The sequence below is a fragment of the Ursus maritimus genome, unplaced genomic scaffold (assembly GCF_017311325.1).
Source record: "Ursus maritimus isolate PB19 unplaced genomic scaffold, ASM1731132v1 scaffold_13, whole genome shotgun sequence".
Lineage (NCBI taxonomy): Eukaryota > Metazoa > Chordata > Mammalia > Carnivora > Ursidae > Ursus > Ursus maritimus.
This window is the reverse complement of record NW_024423675.1, coordinates 18,012,124-18,029,691: the sequence shown is the minus strand read 5'-3', so window position 1 is coordinate 18,029,691 and position 17,568 is coordinate 18,012,124. Positions and strand designations below refer to the sequence as shown.

Here is a 17,568-nt window from a genome sequence, read left to right as displayed (position 1 = left end):
TAGCTTAATGAGTAAATAAATGGTAGAAAAGAAGAAGAGGGACGGTGGGAGAAAAAGAGAAATACCACATCCTGTTGGTTAGAGTGTAAAGTGGTACAAGCACTTGGGGAAATCATTTGGTACCATCTACTAAATCTGAATATGAATTGCCCGATGGCAACCCAACAGTTCCACTTTTATGAATATACCGTATAATTATTGCACAGTTAACATGCGTGTCTGCCAAAAGATACGTACCAGAATTAGAGATATCCTCTGCCAGTGGAAACAACTCAAATGTTTGTCAGCAGTAAAATGGACAAGTAAATTGTGGTAAATTCTTTTTTTTTTTTTTTTTTAAGATTTTATTTATTTATTCGACAGAGATAGAGACAGGCAGCGAGAGAGGGAACACAAGCAGGGGGAGTGGGAGAGGAAGAAGCAGGCTCATAGCAGAGGAGCCTGATGTGGGGCTCGATCCCATAACGCCGGGATCACGCCCTGAGCTGAAGGCAGACACTTAACTGCTGTGCCACCCAGGCGCCCCATAAATTGTGGTAAATTCTTACACTGGAATATTGTATAGTCATGAAAACAAACCATAGTTGCACGCAATCGGTACATGAATCTCATGAGCAGATAATTAGTGAACGAAGGTAGAGACAGCCTGTATGATTCCATTTAATGACATTCCAGAACAGGTGAGACTAAACAATAGTGTGTAAGGATGCCTACCTAGACAGCAAAACTTTTTTTTTTTTTTTTTTAAAGGAGGGGAGTGGCGGCAAAAAGGGTCATGTAATAGTCCAGATGGTGGTGTTACTTCTAAAGGAGTGAAGGAGCTTTGCTTGGGAAAGGGAAAGTAAGGATGCTTAGGAGCATGGTGCGTGTTCTAGTTCTTACTCTGAAGTAATGCTTGGAATACTGTTTGCTTTGTAATACATTTATATTCCATGCACTTCTCTGTGTCCTGTTTTACACAAAAATTTTGTAATAAAATAAAAACAGTAATAGGACAGTATCAAGGTTAGATCTCATACAAAGTTATTATGAGAATACAGAGTAGAATAACATTTACAGACGATAACACATCAGAAAACATGCCCACAAGACAGATTAAATGTAACTTACAGTTTCTAATTTTTTTTTTGTTGGCTCCACACCCAATGTGGGTTTTGAACTCACAACCCTGAGATTAAGAGTCACATGCTTTGCTGGCTGTGCCCGCCAGACACCCCCACATGTAACCTACAATTTCAAAATAAGTTTAAAAAATTAAAAGTGTACAAGACATGAAAAAAATAAAACAGAATCGGAAAAACTCAGGAAAAGTAAACAAATTATTTAGCAATGAAGACTAAACCAGAAGGAATTCAATAGCAAATAGAACACATAATGCTGCCCTAAATAGAAATAGAATGTATAAGTAGAAAAATTTTAAATTACAAAAGAAACCAAGAAAAACAGATTCAAGAGGAAGTGCCAAATACAGAAGTCAGGAAAGAAGATTGATATGTGGATAGTAGGAGGCTCTGAAGAGGAAAACCAAAACAAGGGAATAGAACAAATACTAAAATCTATAATTCAAGAAAATTCCCTATTTTCCTGAAATTAAATGATTTGAAACTACATATTAGATGACCACAGCGCTTATCTAAGGACATGGGCCTAGATTGAGCAATATCAAGGAAAACCCTGGTTAGTAAAACTACCGGCTTTCAAAGAAAAAGGGGCTTCTGGGTGGCTCAGTCGGTTGAATGATCTCAGCTCAGGTTTTGATCTCAGGATCGTGAGATCGAGCCCTGTGTTGGGCTCCACACTGGGCGTGGAGCCTACTTGAAAAAGAAAGAAAAAAAATCCTTGGGACACCTTTAAAAAAAAAAAATGATGTGACTTAGAAGCAAAATTAGATAGACATCAGACTTTTTGACAGCAGTGCCGTAAGGCCAGGGGGAAAAATGGGAGTAACATATTCAAGACCCTCCAGCAAGAGTATACTAAGACTGTACTAATTCTATATACAGCAAAACTGGCCTTCATGTATAAAGGTCACATACGAACTGTTAATAACTTGTAGGAACCCAGGGAATATGTTCTTCTCCGTTTCTGAGAAATGTACTAGAACATGAGCTTCTGAAACCGAAATGACTAGAGAGACATCACGTTAAGGACTGATGGTAAACGGTAAATGTAAATTTATCTGTAGAGCTAAAACCAAGGGCTTAGAAAGAGAGAGTACATTGTATAACAGCTATATCCTTTGATGAGGTAAGTACAGCACAACTGTTTATTAAAAGTGGGGGAGAACTGGGAGAGCGTAGTTAAAATTCTAATGCTTTCATTAATCAGCTCCGTAGTATTAATAATAATGTTAGTATTATTCAGAGGCAATTCTGTGTGTTATATTACAGTAGAACAGACGGATATTTATAGCATATTTTAATTCTGTCATCCCCTGTGTGTTTGACAGCCAGGATTTTAGGTGTGTAAGGAAGGAGATACAGAGATAACAGGAAAGAAGTTAAGTAAAAGCTTTGTAGTCTTAAATTTGAATTGGAAGTATCAATATGAACTCAAGAGATACTTTATGTAAAGCTATCTCTCGATATATCATTGCTCACTAAAAGAATGCGGGACTTCTTGGAGAAATGGTAGATTCTAGATCTAAGGCACAAAGTGTACAAGAATGAGCCTAGAATATATTAAATAGCAAGAAAACTATTAGAGACTTAGGAGCCAACTTGAAGCAATTCTCAAAGATGTGACACTTTGAGCTTCAAAAATAGTAATATATAGTGGATTAAAACCCTTCAAATAAATTTAAATCCATGAGTTCATTTTTTTTTTTTTTTAATGGTCACTTTTGGGGATGCCTGGGTGGCTCAGTTGGTTAAGTGTCTGCCTTTGGCTCAGGTCATGATCCCAATCCTGGGATCAAGTCCCACATCCGGCTCTTTGCTCATCGGGGAGCCTGCTTCTCCCTGTGTCCCTCCCCCACTCGTGCTCTCTCTCACTCTCTTTCTCTCTCTCTCTCTGACAAATAAATAAAAATCTAAAACAAAAAAAATGGTCACTTTTGGAAAACGATAGGGAACCAATTTATTTTATGAACTGGTAAAGAGGAAATAATTATTTGTCTTGCCTTTCCTATATGAATTGTACACCCGAATAAGCAAAATAATCTATGAGGAGAGGTGTTTCCTTATAAAAGTATTTCAGCTACAAATGAAAAAAGAATTAGAATATCACTGTTTTCCAACCACCATTAAACAGCTGCTAAGACCCTAAGAGCAATAACCAGGCGTTACGTGCCTCCTGCGCTTTTTCTAGACGCTATCCATAGTCTTGTAAGGAGACTGAAACAGAAAACACAGGGGACCGAGCAGCCTGTGGAATTGCCCCCTGAGTGTGCAATCAGAAATCCCAGACTGTGGGAAACTGTGAGTCACCTGGCCTGGATTCCTCCACAAATAAACTCTAAGAAAGTGAAGGGCTAGAAGAGGAGCCTGTCGTGTAAACAGAGGCTTAAAAGATCTCCTGTTTTTATTCTTGGTGAATCAAAGTTTAATAATTTTTACTAGGTCTCTGACAGGTGGCTTCCTGTAGTCTTGTAAGATGAAGCACTTGGAGTTCTCTAGAGAGTCTGAAAAACATATACACGGGAGCCAACTATTTTTTAAAACATGCAATTGGTTTTTCTACTATCCCCCCCCCCTTTTTTTTTGGACAGGTAATGAAAGCATGGGGTGCTGATGTGACGGCAGTTTGCTCCCAGGATGCCAGCGAACTTGTAAGGAAGCTCGGGGCAGATGACGTAATTGATTACAAATCTGGAAATGTGGAAGAGCAGTTGAAATCTTTAAAACCGTATGTATTAGGACAGTGTTCACATTGGGAAGTGGGAACAAGGACAATTGATCATGCAGGTCTGAATGGTTTGGTGACTTTGAAATCGCATTGGACTCTTAGAATCTATGAAAATACCCCATAAAGAGTCATTTGGGGTGGTTTCTGTCTTAATTCCAGATGTTCAGCACAGTGACGTGATGTGGTATGTATCGAGGAAAAGATTTTGCTTGCATGGTCTTTTGTTCATTTTTAAGTTCACTTGTTGGTTTGTAAGAGGTCGAAGACAAAATGGGAAGGTGTGTTCCATTCAGTGGCATCTGCCACCACAAGAGCAAATAGAGCAGTGCATGTAAATACTCGATTCACATTAAATATGCTTTCAGTGTTTGGGCCTAAGAAGGGCATCAGAGAAACAAAGGCAGTAGAAATATCGGTAATCAGAGCACTGCGGATGTTCTCAGTGCATCTGAATGCCGGCTGTGGTTTGGTTTAACGTGCCAAACAGGAGCAGACTCAGTGATTCATTCAGACCCTGTTGTTCCTGACCATGCTTTGGGCAGAGACAGAGAGGGTGCTTATTAACCTGGTCTTCATCTAGCCAAGACAGAGCTGTAGCTGAGAACACGACTAAGGAGTGTTTGGAACGATGTTTTATTGCTTCTTTTTCAGAGGGTTTTCCCTTTTTCTGTTCGTTTTCAGAAGCCAGTTATTCCTGCCCACTTTGAATAGAAGTATACAGTTGACCCCAGAACAGCATGGAGGTTGGGGGCACTGACCCCCTTGTAGTCGAAAATCTGCATGTAACTTTTGACTTTCCCAACACTTAATTATAAGTAACCTACTGTTGACCAGAAGCCTTACCAATAACATAATCAGTCAATTAACACATATTTTGTACATTGTATATATTATATACTGCATTCTAGAGGAAAGAAAATGTTACTAAGAAAATCATAAGAGAAAATACATTTACAGTATGTGTTGTATTTATTGAAAAAAAAATCTGGGTATAAGTGGTCCTGTGCCATTCAAACCTGTTAATGGGTCAATTGTATTTTCATGGGTTTTAAAAAAATAAATAAATAAAACAAAGGGGAGTCCCCAGAACACTGCCCAGCCTTTCTTAGCCAGCAGTACCCACTCCCAGCAGTGGTGTGGCGGCGCAGCCCCCAGCAGCCAGCGAATCCCTATCCCTTCAACTCTGCGGCACCTGCCCTGCAGGCAGGGTTCCAAACATGCAGTACAGATGCGATGCTGAGCAAGACACACCCCCCACCCCGCCCCTTTCCATGGGGCTTCCATTTTAGTCAGGGAGGTGTCCGTGGTAAGTGCTCTCAAGAACACTGATCTAGGGAAAAGAGGGGAAAAAAAAAAAATTGCGGGAGGATGTTTTAAAAGGAGTTTTAAGGGACACCTGGGTGGCTCAGTCAGTTAAGCATCTGCCTTCGGCTCAGGTGGGATCAAGTCCTGCGTCGGGCTCCCTGCTCAGCGGGGAGCCTACTTCTCCCTCTGCCTGCCCCCGCCCCCGACAAATTAATAAAATCTTTTTAAAAAATCGGGGGGGGGGTAGTTTAAGAAGGCCTCTGGGGCATTGGAGCAGAAGGTTTGCAGGGCAAGCCAGGAGAATGGTTGTTGTTTTTTTTTTTTGGTCCCCTGCTGCATGCCTCCACCTGGAACAGTGTAGTAATGTACGGTAGGTGCTCAATAAAAATTTGTTTAATGCGTGATTGAGGGAATCTAGGAGAAGAGCACTTGTTCAGGTCGAGATAACAGCAAGTATAAAGCCCCCGTGGCAGGAACACGCTTGATATATTTGAGGAATCCCACTGTCCCTTGCAGAGATGTCGTCAGCTACTTCCTGCCGGTGCATCAGGACCCCGGTCTCTCTGGGCCTCTGACAGCTGGCTTCTAGATAGTGGAGTTTCGGTTCATCGCCTGTCTTCTGCTTCTAGGAATGGCAGCATGAGGCTGAGGCCGAGGGCAACCCATTCCCCTCTATCTACCTTAAGTTTTATGCAGGTCTGGAATTTGTCACCAGAGAACGGAGACCCTGACCGATGGAAATCTGGAGCATACTCAGGCTGGCCCCCAGAAGTATGCTACAGTTTGCCCCTCTGCCTCTCTTGCCATGGTCTTGCTGCTTTTCTCACCCTTTTCTGGTAGGGGAATCTCTCTAGCTTGCAGATGCCAGGCTGTTACTTTTATTTATTTTTGACCATTTTAGTTGATCTTTGTAAACTTTTCCTAGAGTTTGGTCTCTGAATCCAAGAAAGAATACATTTATTTCTCCTTTCCAATAGCAGCTTTTTAGATGTGAATCTTAGAATTTTACAGTAGGAAGGGGCTTTGAAATCCTTCGGTTCAACTTGGTCGTGTTTTCATTGAGAAACTAAGGGGCAGGGGCCTCAGGAATTTTTGCATGCTCAAGGTCACACCACTTAAGCGTTAGTGGGAGACCTGAGTCTACAGCCTGTGTCTGGACTCTCTTTCAGGCAGTGTCTGTTCTAGAATACCAGGCTGCCTGCCTCTAAGTTCTATTTAAATTAAGTATCATCATGTTTGTTTGCTCAAAACTTGGGAATGAAGTAGAAACAAACTCATAAAAATAATTTTCTGTTCTTTTCTAATGAGAAGAGTAGTCATCAAGTAATGTCGTTCTCCTTTCCTTCAGTTTTTATCTTTCTTCAGTTTGGTCCCATGAAAGGCAGGCTCAAGATCCACAAATTTGGCCAAAGCTGGCTTTAGAAGCTTTGATGTTTGACTTCATCCACATGAATTTAGAAGGGAAAAAGGAATTACCAAAACAAAATTCATTTATTAACTTGCTTAACTGATAAGCATGCATTTTCTAAATAGATATTTGTTTATGGAAGTATTTAAAAGCGTTCTTGGGTTTTATCACCTGTAAGTAGAATGCAGTGATTACAGCAGGTTTAGGTTAGATTTAAGGAGTTGCGTGTCTCAGTTCCTGTAGATACCATAGGACCGGTTAAGAGTCCATAGCATGTTAGAGCAGAATTGACGACTGAGAGCAGATTGCTGATTTCTCTATATGTTGTCCTGATGCTGTGGGTGAAGCCAAAAAGTAGGAGTAAATTCCAGATGAAGAGGATGCTTCTATAAGCAGTTCTGGTAACAGAGGGAATAAAAGCAAATCACTCTATGGGTGAAAAGCTTTTATACTTTTCTTTTAAGTATTCAAGTGCACTGAAGAATACTTTGACTTATATTGGATGGATAGGTTTGCAATTCTCCATAAAGCTTAGGTCAGGGTTTCTCAACCTTGGCAAGCTTGGTTTCTGAACTGTGGACATTTTGGACTAGACAGTTTTTTGTTGTGAGGACCTATTCTGTGTATAAACATCATCCCTGACTTCTAGGTGCCAGTCGTTTCTTCCCACCACCTCCCGCAATTGTGACAACTAAAAATGTCTCTAGACATTGCCTAATATGTCCCCGGGGGGTCAAAATTGCCCTTGGTTGAGAATTAGAGAGGATTGCCCTTGGTTGAGAATTAGTATTAGAAAAATGATACGATTTTAGGACCATAAAATGAGTCACATTTGACCTATTTTGGAGAAAAGCCAGAGTGGGTGAGTTCGGGGTGCTCTTTTCTCCTTTGTCAAAGCAGCCACCCCTCTGCTGGATGGCATGGTGCAGCGTGGTTTGTGAGCGGTCATTGAAATAAACCCGATCCATGGCTCGATGGGAAGGAAAGGGGATTGGAGCTGTATGTAAAGACGGACAGGGATATTTTATTTGTTTTTTTTTATCTCTCCAGGTTTGATTTCATTCTTGATAATGTTGGTGGATCCACTGAAACATGGGCTCTAAATTTTCTCAAGAAATGGTCAGGAGCCACATATGTGACTTTGGTGACCCCCTTTCTCCTGAACATGGACCGATTGGGCATCGCAGATGGCATGCTGCAGACAGGAGTCACCGTGGGTTCTAAGGCATTGAAGGTAGGGAGGAGAGGCTTGGTTGGTGAGAGCAAGCAGGTGCCTCCTGCTTCTGGAAATTGGTTTCCACCTAGTCAGTTTCTTTTGTCTCGGAGGCAGCATGGCACAGTGACAGCAGTGTGGACTCTGGAGTCCCACACTGACCAGATTCAAATTCTGGTCTCCACTTAATAGCTGTGTAACTTGCAGGTTACTTAATGTCACTAAACCCCAATATCTTTATGTATAAGATGAAACTAATAGGATATCTTCCTTACTGCAGGTTGTACGGATTAGATGAGGTAATCCATGTAAAGAATTTGGTATTATGCCTAGTACATAAAACTTGCTAAATGTTCAACTTTATTATTAGCAGTTACCTTTCTTGATTCCATCAGATATACCCTCTGCGTCCTTCTTGCCTATCGCTGATGGTCTTCTCTCTGTTTCACCAGTCTTTTCTTTTCTTTTTTTTTTTTTTTTAAAGATTTTATTTATTTAGCAGAGAGAGAGACAGCCAGCGAGAGAGGGAACACAGGCAGGGGCAGTGGGAGAGGAAGAAGCAGGCTCCCAGCAGAGGAGCCCGATGCGGGGCTCGATCCCAGGACTCCAGGATCACGCCCTGAGCCAAAGGCAGACGCTTAACGACTGAGCCACCCAGTCGCCCCTCTGTTTCACCAGTCTTAACACACACAGGCTCTTCTATGTGAGGGTGGAAGCTTTATTAAGACAGTATAGAGCTGGTGGTTTTCATGGTAGTAGTATTGGAATATGCCGGTGATTTCTAGCCCGGGGCCTTCAGACCTGTAGAGGTCCATGGGCATTTTTTGAATTTCAGATACTTGAAGGAAATTGTGTTCTTACTTTAGAAAGACCACAAAGGCAAATAGAACCATCATGTTTTTTCTAGAATTATATCAACTTGTCCTAACACCGCACATCCCATGTGAATCAGATACTCTAGCTGTTGATGGCATTCTGGGCATTTCTGAGACTGAATTAGTCTGCCTGCTCTGCTAACTGGGGCTACTGTTACCAGAGCCATAAGAAGCTACATCGCCCAGCCGAACAAAGGCAGTGTGTGGTGGGCCCCAGGACGAGCGCACGGCAGCCATAGCCGCAGGGCTGACGGCAGAGCCTGCGTGTGAGCTCTCTACTTAACACCACCGCCTGTTGTCCTCCCGGTGGGGACAGGCTTAGATATTTCATGTTATCCACTCTTGGTAATCCTAGATCATTGGCTTGAAATCTATTAATGTTAAAATGGTATAAGTGATAGGCAAAAAAAAAAAAAAAAGATAAATTCAATTTTTTTAATTAGACAAAATACCTCACACTCCGGAAAAAGACGGTGGATGTTTCCTCAGTGGGTGAAAAGGTCATGAGTCATTATGCCAAGCTAACCAACACTGACCCGTACGTATGGAATGAATGGCTCAGTGATTAGCTGCTGCTTCTAGAAATTATATTTGGGACTTTTTTGAGTGTGAAATTTAGGACTTTGGCCTCTTGAATTCCCTGAGCTAACTACATACTCAGCGGGCCGTGACAGTGGCGACCATACTCCATTCTTAGGAAGTGTGCATGTTACTAGTGGTGAACAAACCAGGCCCTGTACTCGTAGTTCTTTATTTTCATCTGATTCAGGCGGCAACCGGAAACAGTGTCCACAGGGTCCTTTGGGGTGGAGAAAGAAGTCTTAGCTGTCCTTTGTCTCTTCTTTCTCTTTTCGGAAAACCCAGGCTTTCCAAGTGCTTCAAAATATAAGTTTAACTTTTCTTTAAGATTTCACAGTTTGTACTTCAGTGAGACCTCTTACAAGGTAACCTTCTGAGTTGTCCTCTGAGAGTAAAACAGGCATCTTCTCTTTCCTCCTACTTGAAAGAGGATAGTGGTAATCTCATGTGAAAACCTTTTAAGTAGTTTCTGATGTCTTTCTGCGAATGTGCACAGTTAAAGCCTCATTGTAATGCTCCAGACTCCTGCCTGCTTTGGCTTACTTTCTCCTGTAATGGCCTGGAAAAAATACACAGGCCCTTTAGAGCAGAGTATAAAAATTCTGCTGTTGCCAACCAGAAAGTTTCACTTTACAGGGCAACATGCTATAAAGAATTATAGACATGGCATTTTTGACCATTGCTGTTCTTTTCTTTAAAACCCTAAACAGTAACCAGAATGTTTTAATTGTCTGAGGCTGGGCCTTAGGGAGAAGTACACGGACAGATCTTTTGTGATTGTAATTAACCGGGCCTGCTGTAAGCTTGGGACGCCTCAGTGCCTTCAAATGGTGCTTTTTTTCCTTTTGTTTTTTAACTTCATTTGCCCAGAGCAGTGCTCCCCAACTTCTTTCATGCTATGACACCCATAGAAAATTGTTCATGTTTGAATAGATGTTGAGGCCGTTTTGGGCCAAGAGCAAACTACCTGGAGACTTATGCCAGCCCAGGCTCTGCCTTACTACCCTGAGGGCTGAGGGCACTCAACCTCCTCATACCTATTCTAGGGTGAGATTGGCTCTGTTTGCAGCTGTGGTCCTGGCATAATTATCAATGATGACTCATTTAACTCTTAGAATTGTTCCAGGTTAGATAATAAATTACAGGGTCACGCATCCAAACCAGTAAGCCATTCCTGACACAGTCATTGCAAAGCTCTGCCCAGACAGCAGCTTGGTTTGTCTGTCTATAGTCTGAAACTCCGATTTGCTATGGCCCCAACCTTTCCTCAATAAAGTTTGCTTTCAGCACTAGGTAAGTATCTATTGAATAATGAGTATAAATATTTATACGGATGATACTTTCTATGTATTAGGCACTTTGCATTCATTCTCATTTAATCCTTCCAGCAACCCTGTGAGCAAGGTAGTGGTATCACCATTCTTCAGGCCAGGAAACTGGCTGCAAGAGGTGGCTTGACCTCAACAACACAGCTGTTAAGTGCCTGAGCTAGAGCAGCAGGGCAGTTCCATTGCACTTGACCACTTAATGCCCTTGACAAGCACGCTGAGGGATTGTGAGACAGGCAGGTGCAGGGAGGCAGGCCGCCTGGTACTGGCTAACCGCATACTACCTCTGGACAGCTCCCATCTGGTGAAGTTTAGTTGGGCAGGTCACTGAGGTATGTATCCTAGAGAACCGCAGTTCAGTTGTTTTGATAATGGCCTACCCTACGTTTGACAGAAAAACTGTCAATTAAAAGTGGGTATGGCAGGGGCGCCTGGGTGGCACAGCGGTTAAGCGTCTGCCTTCGGCTCAGGGCGTGATCCCGGCGTTACGGGATCGAGCCCCACATCAGGCTCCTCCGCTATGAGCCTGCTTCTTCCTCTCCCACTCCCCCTGCTTGTGTTCCCTCTCTCACTGCCTGTCTCTATCTCTGTCGAATAAATAAATAAAATCTTTAAAAAAAAAAAAAAAAGTGGGTATGGCAGTAAAGTGGTCCTGAACCCTCTTGGTAGATTTTTGCTTATTTTTATTTGGGGACATATTATCCCATAGTAGATTTGGTGGCTTGGGACTTGTTATAACTGTAGGACGAAGACCCAACCATGATGCATAAGAACTTTACACTGTGTTTTGCCCTTAAAGCTACTCTATTCTAGGGGAAAAAAAAAAAATCTGTGATTGGATTTCTTGTCTAAGATCATATTTTGGTGCTGTACTGCCCCCTAAGCCTTCTTGAATTAGGTTTAAAAGCTCTTCTGGGGGCGCCTGGGTGGCGCAGTCGTTCAGTGTCTGCCTTCGGCTCAGGGCGTGATCCCGGCGTTATGGGATCGAGCCCACATCAGGCTCCTCCGCTATGAGCCTGCTTCTTCCTCTCCCACTCCCCCTGCTTGTGTTCCCTCTCTCGCTGGCTGTCTCTATCTCTGTCGAATAAATAAACAAAATCTTTAAAAAAAAAAAAAAAAGTTCTTCTGTGGTCCCTCTGAGCTTCATTAAAACCCTAGGAGAGAAAGCCTAGAGGTCTCACCTCTAATTTCTCCTAGGGAAGAAATTGAGTGTGTGAGACTATTTAGACGCTCATTTTAAGGACAGCTTTCCTATGCTTATTTGCTCGTCATTCACAATTTGGTAAAAAAATTCTAAGTTCACGTGATTATACCTTTGTTATACCTTTGTTCATTCATTAATTTATTAAACACAATGGAGCACCCACTCTCTGTTGGTCCCTGTGCTGAGGTGTTGGGCGTACAGCTCCTTGATTCATAATGAATAGGAAATCGGTTTGTCTGTCTTAGTCATCCAGAAAAATACTTGTCCCCTAAATTTGTATTCAGTGAGATTTTTATCCTTTCCCATATTTGAATGTGTTTTCTTCTTTTTAGCATTTCTGGCAAGGAGTCCATTATCGCTGGGCCTTTTTCATGGCCAGTGGTGTGTATCTAGATGACATTGCGAAACTGGTGGATGAGGGGAAGGTAAGTGCGGCCCCTCAGATTGCTAGAGCATCCCCTGGAATCTTGGCCACCCGCCCACCAAGCCTAGTCCGTGGGAGCTCCCTGAGGGCAGGTGTGGTCAGTACACATGCTGCTTTCCACGGCCAAGTTTAAGTGCTGTATTTTGGTCTGTCTCCATGGGAATCCTAGACCTAGACTGCTACATCTGAAAAAGTGCCGACACCATCTGGTTCAGCCCTCTTAGTTTATAGGCGAAGAGGCAGGTCCGGAGAGGTTATGTGATTTTCTCAAACACACTTGGATGGTTAGCAGAGCTGGAATTTACAGCTAGGTTACTAATATTTTGGTAATGATCCTGAAAAGAAGGCACCAGAAAGATCATCTCTCTACAAAGGTAGGGGCACACTTGTGAGTTTACAGTAGAACTGTTCTGGAGCGTCTGGAGTCCAAGGGTAAGGCTGCTCTGGGGGAAACAGATTTCCAGATGAGTCCGGTGAGCAAATACTGTGGAGTCTCAGCTCTAACAGCACTGGACTAGAAGTCAGGTCCCCAGGTCTCCTGTTCCCCAGCTAGTGTAACACACTTGGAGGGCAGATAATGGTACGTCTGAGGTATGTCTGAGAGGGTCAGTGGGTGGGACGCCGGTGAGGACTGATGAGATTTTGTTGGGGACAGCTGGTCGGTGTTTCTGACGGCCCGCGTCTGTCCTGCACGGACTCCGTGGTGAAGGGACTGCTGCTTGTAGTTGGATCATCCCTTTTTGGGTGTCAGAAGGCCTTTCAGACCACTGTTTATTTTGGTTTTTACATGGTCTTAACAGCCCTGACATTGCCTCTCTGGAAGAATAACTGGACAGAAAATTCCTATTCTGGTGCTCATGTTTATGATTTTATAAAGAGACTATATGAAATTATAGGGTAGAGACCCTTATATACCCTAGAGGGTTGCATGAAGTCATAGGTAAAATGATTTTCATTGTTTACAGAGGAGAAAACAGGCTCAGAGAGAGAAAGGGACGTGTTCAGGTTTGCAGAAGTGGGACCAGGATGCGTACTTCCTGACTCCTGGTCCTGCGCTTTTCCCTCTCCATCATTCAGCTGCATCCTTAGTGCTGGAGGCTGATCCTTGACTTCAGCTTAAGTTGTCTTGTCTTTGTCATTTTACAAAAGGCAGGGAAAGGGGATGGAGGAGGCCAGCTTTGCCACTGTGTGATCTACGCTGGGCCACTTGGAAAGAGCCCCTTGAGATGGGTTTCTTGTGTTGGCACCTGCCCCTTGCTGGCTCATTTCATACTTCCACTCTGATTTTGAAAAGGAATGTCTTTAGGACCTACTGGCTGCTTTTTGTGCATTTAGGTTTTTTTAATTGTTACACCACAGAACTATATTATAGAAAATGGCCTGCTACTGTTTCCCAGATTTTGTGGTTTCAAGTTTGTGTGCCTTTTGTCGGACTTCTAAGTTTTAATGAGTACTGGGTAGATGGTCTCAGCCTTATCGTGACTGTGCCTCTTTAGGGTTCTTCTCACCTCCCATGGGATGCTTATTTTATTTCCAGGAAGAAGGAAGTGAACTGTCGTTAAATAACGTGGCCCATAGTTTTAGACGCTCTTTCATGTGATTGGAGCCCCCTTGTTAGAAACGTCCCCATCCTCCAGAAGCACACTGTATAATTGTGCTCATCCCGATATCGGCTCCAGGCTGTCCGTGTGCTTACCATTGCTCTTTTGTATTCAAAATATTGTGACTCTCTCTACCTGGAAATTACTATTTATGCAACAGAGAAGAGAGGAGACTTGTGTATATGTAACTATTAAATTTGGCAGATAACTGGTAGAATGGCTAAAAGAGGACAAGGTAAAAATAAAGATGCCCTTGGTGTGTCCTTAGACGAGGGCGAATGAGGAAATACGCTTTTGGCCTTTGATTTTTCTCTCTCCTGACCAGGGTTATTTGGGCCCGGGAGTCCTTTCTGACAGTGAAGTCCCCTTTCTGGGACTGTGGAAGTTGGTGTGTGACATTGGGTGCTATGATAAGGCCAGCTGTCTTCACATGTGTCCTGCATATTCTGGGTGTGGGAAGGTGCCTGTCCTCGCTGGGAAGTTCTAGCAGATGACAGAGCACATCAACTTCTCTGGTGTGTGGCTCGTAGGGATTATCAAATTGGACGAGGACATTGAGATCCCTGCCAGCTTTGGCTGAGTGTTTGGTGAATTTAACAGGTACCTGATAGAGGAGCTCTGTTTATTTCTTGACAGTGTGAAGCCATGAACCAAAAGAATCTGCTCTTCTGAAATACTTTAAGGTTCAAAATCCAAAAGGTAGGAAACGTTATTTCCTGAAATCTTTCTTTGACTCGTGTCCGTCCATCACCGAGCTTGTCCTTGTCAGACACAAGCACTGTTACCAATTTCTTGGGTATTCCTGAGATGTTCTGTGTATCAGTAGGGTGATAGAATGATTTATAATGATCACACTGGTGTAATGGCCTGCTACGAAAATTGTGCCTTTTCCCTATGGTTATTTTTACATTTTTTTCCTAAGCACAATAAACATTTGTCTTTATACTATGTAGCAAACTTTTTTGAGTTAGCATATGCAAAGATTAGAAACAGGAAAACCTAGCACATGTCTAGTTTACTCACCCCCCGCACCCCCATCCTGCCCTTGTGTCTCATCATGGAGATAGAGGCCCCATGAGATTAAGTGACATGTTCAAGGGCTCGGGTTTCTTGACCGCTAGGGCAGTCCCTTCACCACCATTTCTATCTTTAAGATGGAGGCAGTTATAGTGGAAAAAAAATCCCTCATACAACCTTCATTATTTTTTGCTTGCTTAACTAGTCATCTAAACATTTAGAAAGGTGGGGTTTGAATTCTATCTACAGAAATCTTCGTGTATTTTTCAGTGTCTTCCAGGCCTGAGAGGAGGTGGGCAGGCAGATTTTTTGGACTATAGTCGGCTCCCAATAAGAATGAGTGCGCCTTGAGGGAGGATACATGCTCCTGCCTGCTTGTGTGTGCATGTGTCCCTTTCCTACTGCTGCTGTAACAACTTGCCATAAATGTGGTGGCTTGAAAGCACACAAACTTGTCTTCTAGTTCTGGAGGCCTGAAGTCTAAAATGGGTCAGCAGGACTGCGTTTCTTCTGGGGGTGGGCTGTAGGGGAGAATCTGTTCCCCGGCCTTCTTCAGCTTCTGGAGACCACCTGTATTTCTCGGTTCGGTCTTGAATCACTTTGACCTCAGCTTCCATCATCCTGTCTCCCTCGGACGAACTGTCCCGCCTCCCTCTTCTAATGACCCTCCTGATTACACTGGGCCCATCCGGGTAATCCTGCCCATCTCCAGATCCTGAACTTCATCATGTCTGTGGAGCCCCTTTTGCCCTGTAAGTTATCATATTCACAGGTTTGGGGATTAGACTGTGGACATCTCTGGGAGCCATTCTTCTGCCTACCACAATGCATAAAGTATATCGAAAGATATGAAAAAAAATGTGAGATATTGGTTGTCCTGGAGTAGAATTAGATGGCTGGGCATCAAGTATGGGGGGGAGATTTTTCTTTGAAACCCTTTCCTCTTTTCAAGTATGTTTTTCTGTACACATATATTCTTCACGTAATTATTAAAGCCTTTGATGTCATGTTCTTAACATTCACAGGTCTGTTTAAGATCCTAGGTGACCAGCCAAGCTTCTTGGTTGAGCGATGATAGAGGTGACCTCTATTTCTTTATTTTAGCCAGTATCAGGATAGTTCCAATGTAACTTTTTTGAATTTAATTTAAAACATTTACTGAGGGCCCGCGAGTGCTCTGCTTTGCCTAATAGGGTGAAAGATGTGGAAAGATGGGTTGGCCACGTTGAGTTAGCTTCTGAGCGGTGACGTCCACTAGAACTTTGTGCAGTAATTAAAATGTTCTCGGTCTACACTGTCCAGTGTGGTAGCCAGTGGCCGCATGTGGCAATTGAACACTTGAAATGGCTAGTCCACCTGAGGGACTGAATTTTCCATTTTGTTTACCTTTGATGAATGGAAATAGCCGCACGCAGCTAGAGGTCACCATACTGGGTGCTGCAGCTTTAGAGAAACATGTAATAAACGTTCTGAGGCTGGCAATTTCCCAGGCCCTTCCTGAGATCTGAGGCCTTCGTTTAGCAGTGTGAGTTACATTTTAAAACTCTGAGCTCCTTATTTGCAACTGGATTTTTTTCCTCCATGGAGAGGATGTAATGAATAGGGATGGAAGGCCTAGGACTCCGAGAGGAGCCTTATCTTGCCAGACTCGACTGGGACCTCATGGATCCCATCACCCTGATGCTGCTGCTGTTTCTCTAATGCTGCTACTTGTTTCTTTGGGGAAATTTGGGCCAAGTTTCTCTTCTCACCTGGCTGGAAGGAGTGCCTTTTTCAGGGGGAACTAGGGACAAGTCCCAGATGCTTTCCAGAATGGCCGCATTTCCTCCCTTGGAGTGTAGCCTCCATTATCTTCCCCCGAACCCCTTCTTACCACCTCTCTTCCAGCTTTGAGTTTTCTGGGGCCAGAAAGTTCCAGAAATAGCAAATCCAAATAAAGCCCACTTCTTCCTTTTGTCTTCTTCATAGCTCCTTAGTTGAAGCCCCTTTCTGCCTGGGAATGTTGACCCTATCTCAGAGGTCAGGGACGTGCCTGTCCCAGAGGTGGGGCCGCAACTGCGTCCCTACCGCCTCTGCCACCCCTGCCCTGGGTCCTTGGTGCCCAGCTCACGTGTATGGACTTGGCCTTCTGCCAGGAGCCCTTAGGTCTCCCTTGCGTCTGTCATCTGTTCATCTGTCTTCACACACCTCACCCTCTGAGACCTGCAGTTTCTGTGCCCAGTGGAGACGAAGGTAGAGGGTCTAGGGAAGAGGGGGACAGACGGCGACTCACACTTCTGTCCCCGGACTGCACCCACGCTGTGCAGTCTCGCAGTCAGGAGTCCTGGACCCTAGCTTGGGCTCCTCTGCAAGAAGCTCTCACCCTGCTCGTAGCACTTAGCCACTTGCACTTTGGTTTCCTGATCTATCCAACGGGCTTGCTCAGATATTTAGGTCCCTTTGAAGCTCTGTCATTGTGTTGTTCTTGCTGGGCAAGTGGGGATTGAGGGAAAACCTCTCTGCCTGCTGTTCTGCCTGCATAGATGGTGTCGTCCCTCCACCAGCTCTCCCGCAGAGGGTTTCTCTTCCCTCTGCCCTCAGAGGCAAGGAGGCTTGGCCCGCGGCTGGAAACAACAGTATTCCGCGGCCGCACCAGGGAAGTTGAGGTGCCCATTGGCCCTGTGTTCTCATAAGAGGGATGTGGGCACAGGCGCCAAGTCCTGGGGCTTGGCTTTATACAGCCTTTGTCTAAGAAGGTGAGACACCACCAGGAGAGCCCGAATTTGGGT

The 17,568-nt window shown here is 43.8% G+C and overlaps 1 protein-coding gene across 2 annotated transcripts in view; it reads left to right on the top strand.

The window, feature by feature from the left end:
• RTN4IP1 (reticulon 4 interacting protein 1) overlaps positions 1-17,568 on the top strand; it is a 44,426-nt gene that overhangs the window by 23,778 nt on the left and 3,080 nt on the right. Inside the window, exons 6-9 of one of the 2 annotated variants that reach the window (XM_008704987.2) lie at positions 3,710-3,846; positions 7,610-7,793; positions 12,091-12,183; positions 14,420-14,470. In XM_008704987.2, the coding sequence (XP_008703209.1) occupies positions 3,710-3,846; positions 7,610-7,793; positions 12,091-12,183; positions 14,420-14,455 (450 nt within the window). In that variant the 3' untranslated portion in view covers positions 14,456-14,470. Of the gene's footprint in view, positions 1-3,709; positions 3,847-7,609; positions 7,794-12,090; positions 12,184-14,419; positions 14,471-17,568 lie in introns of those variants that run through there. The other variant, XM_008704986.2, reaches the window with a different exon arrangement.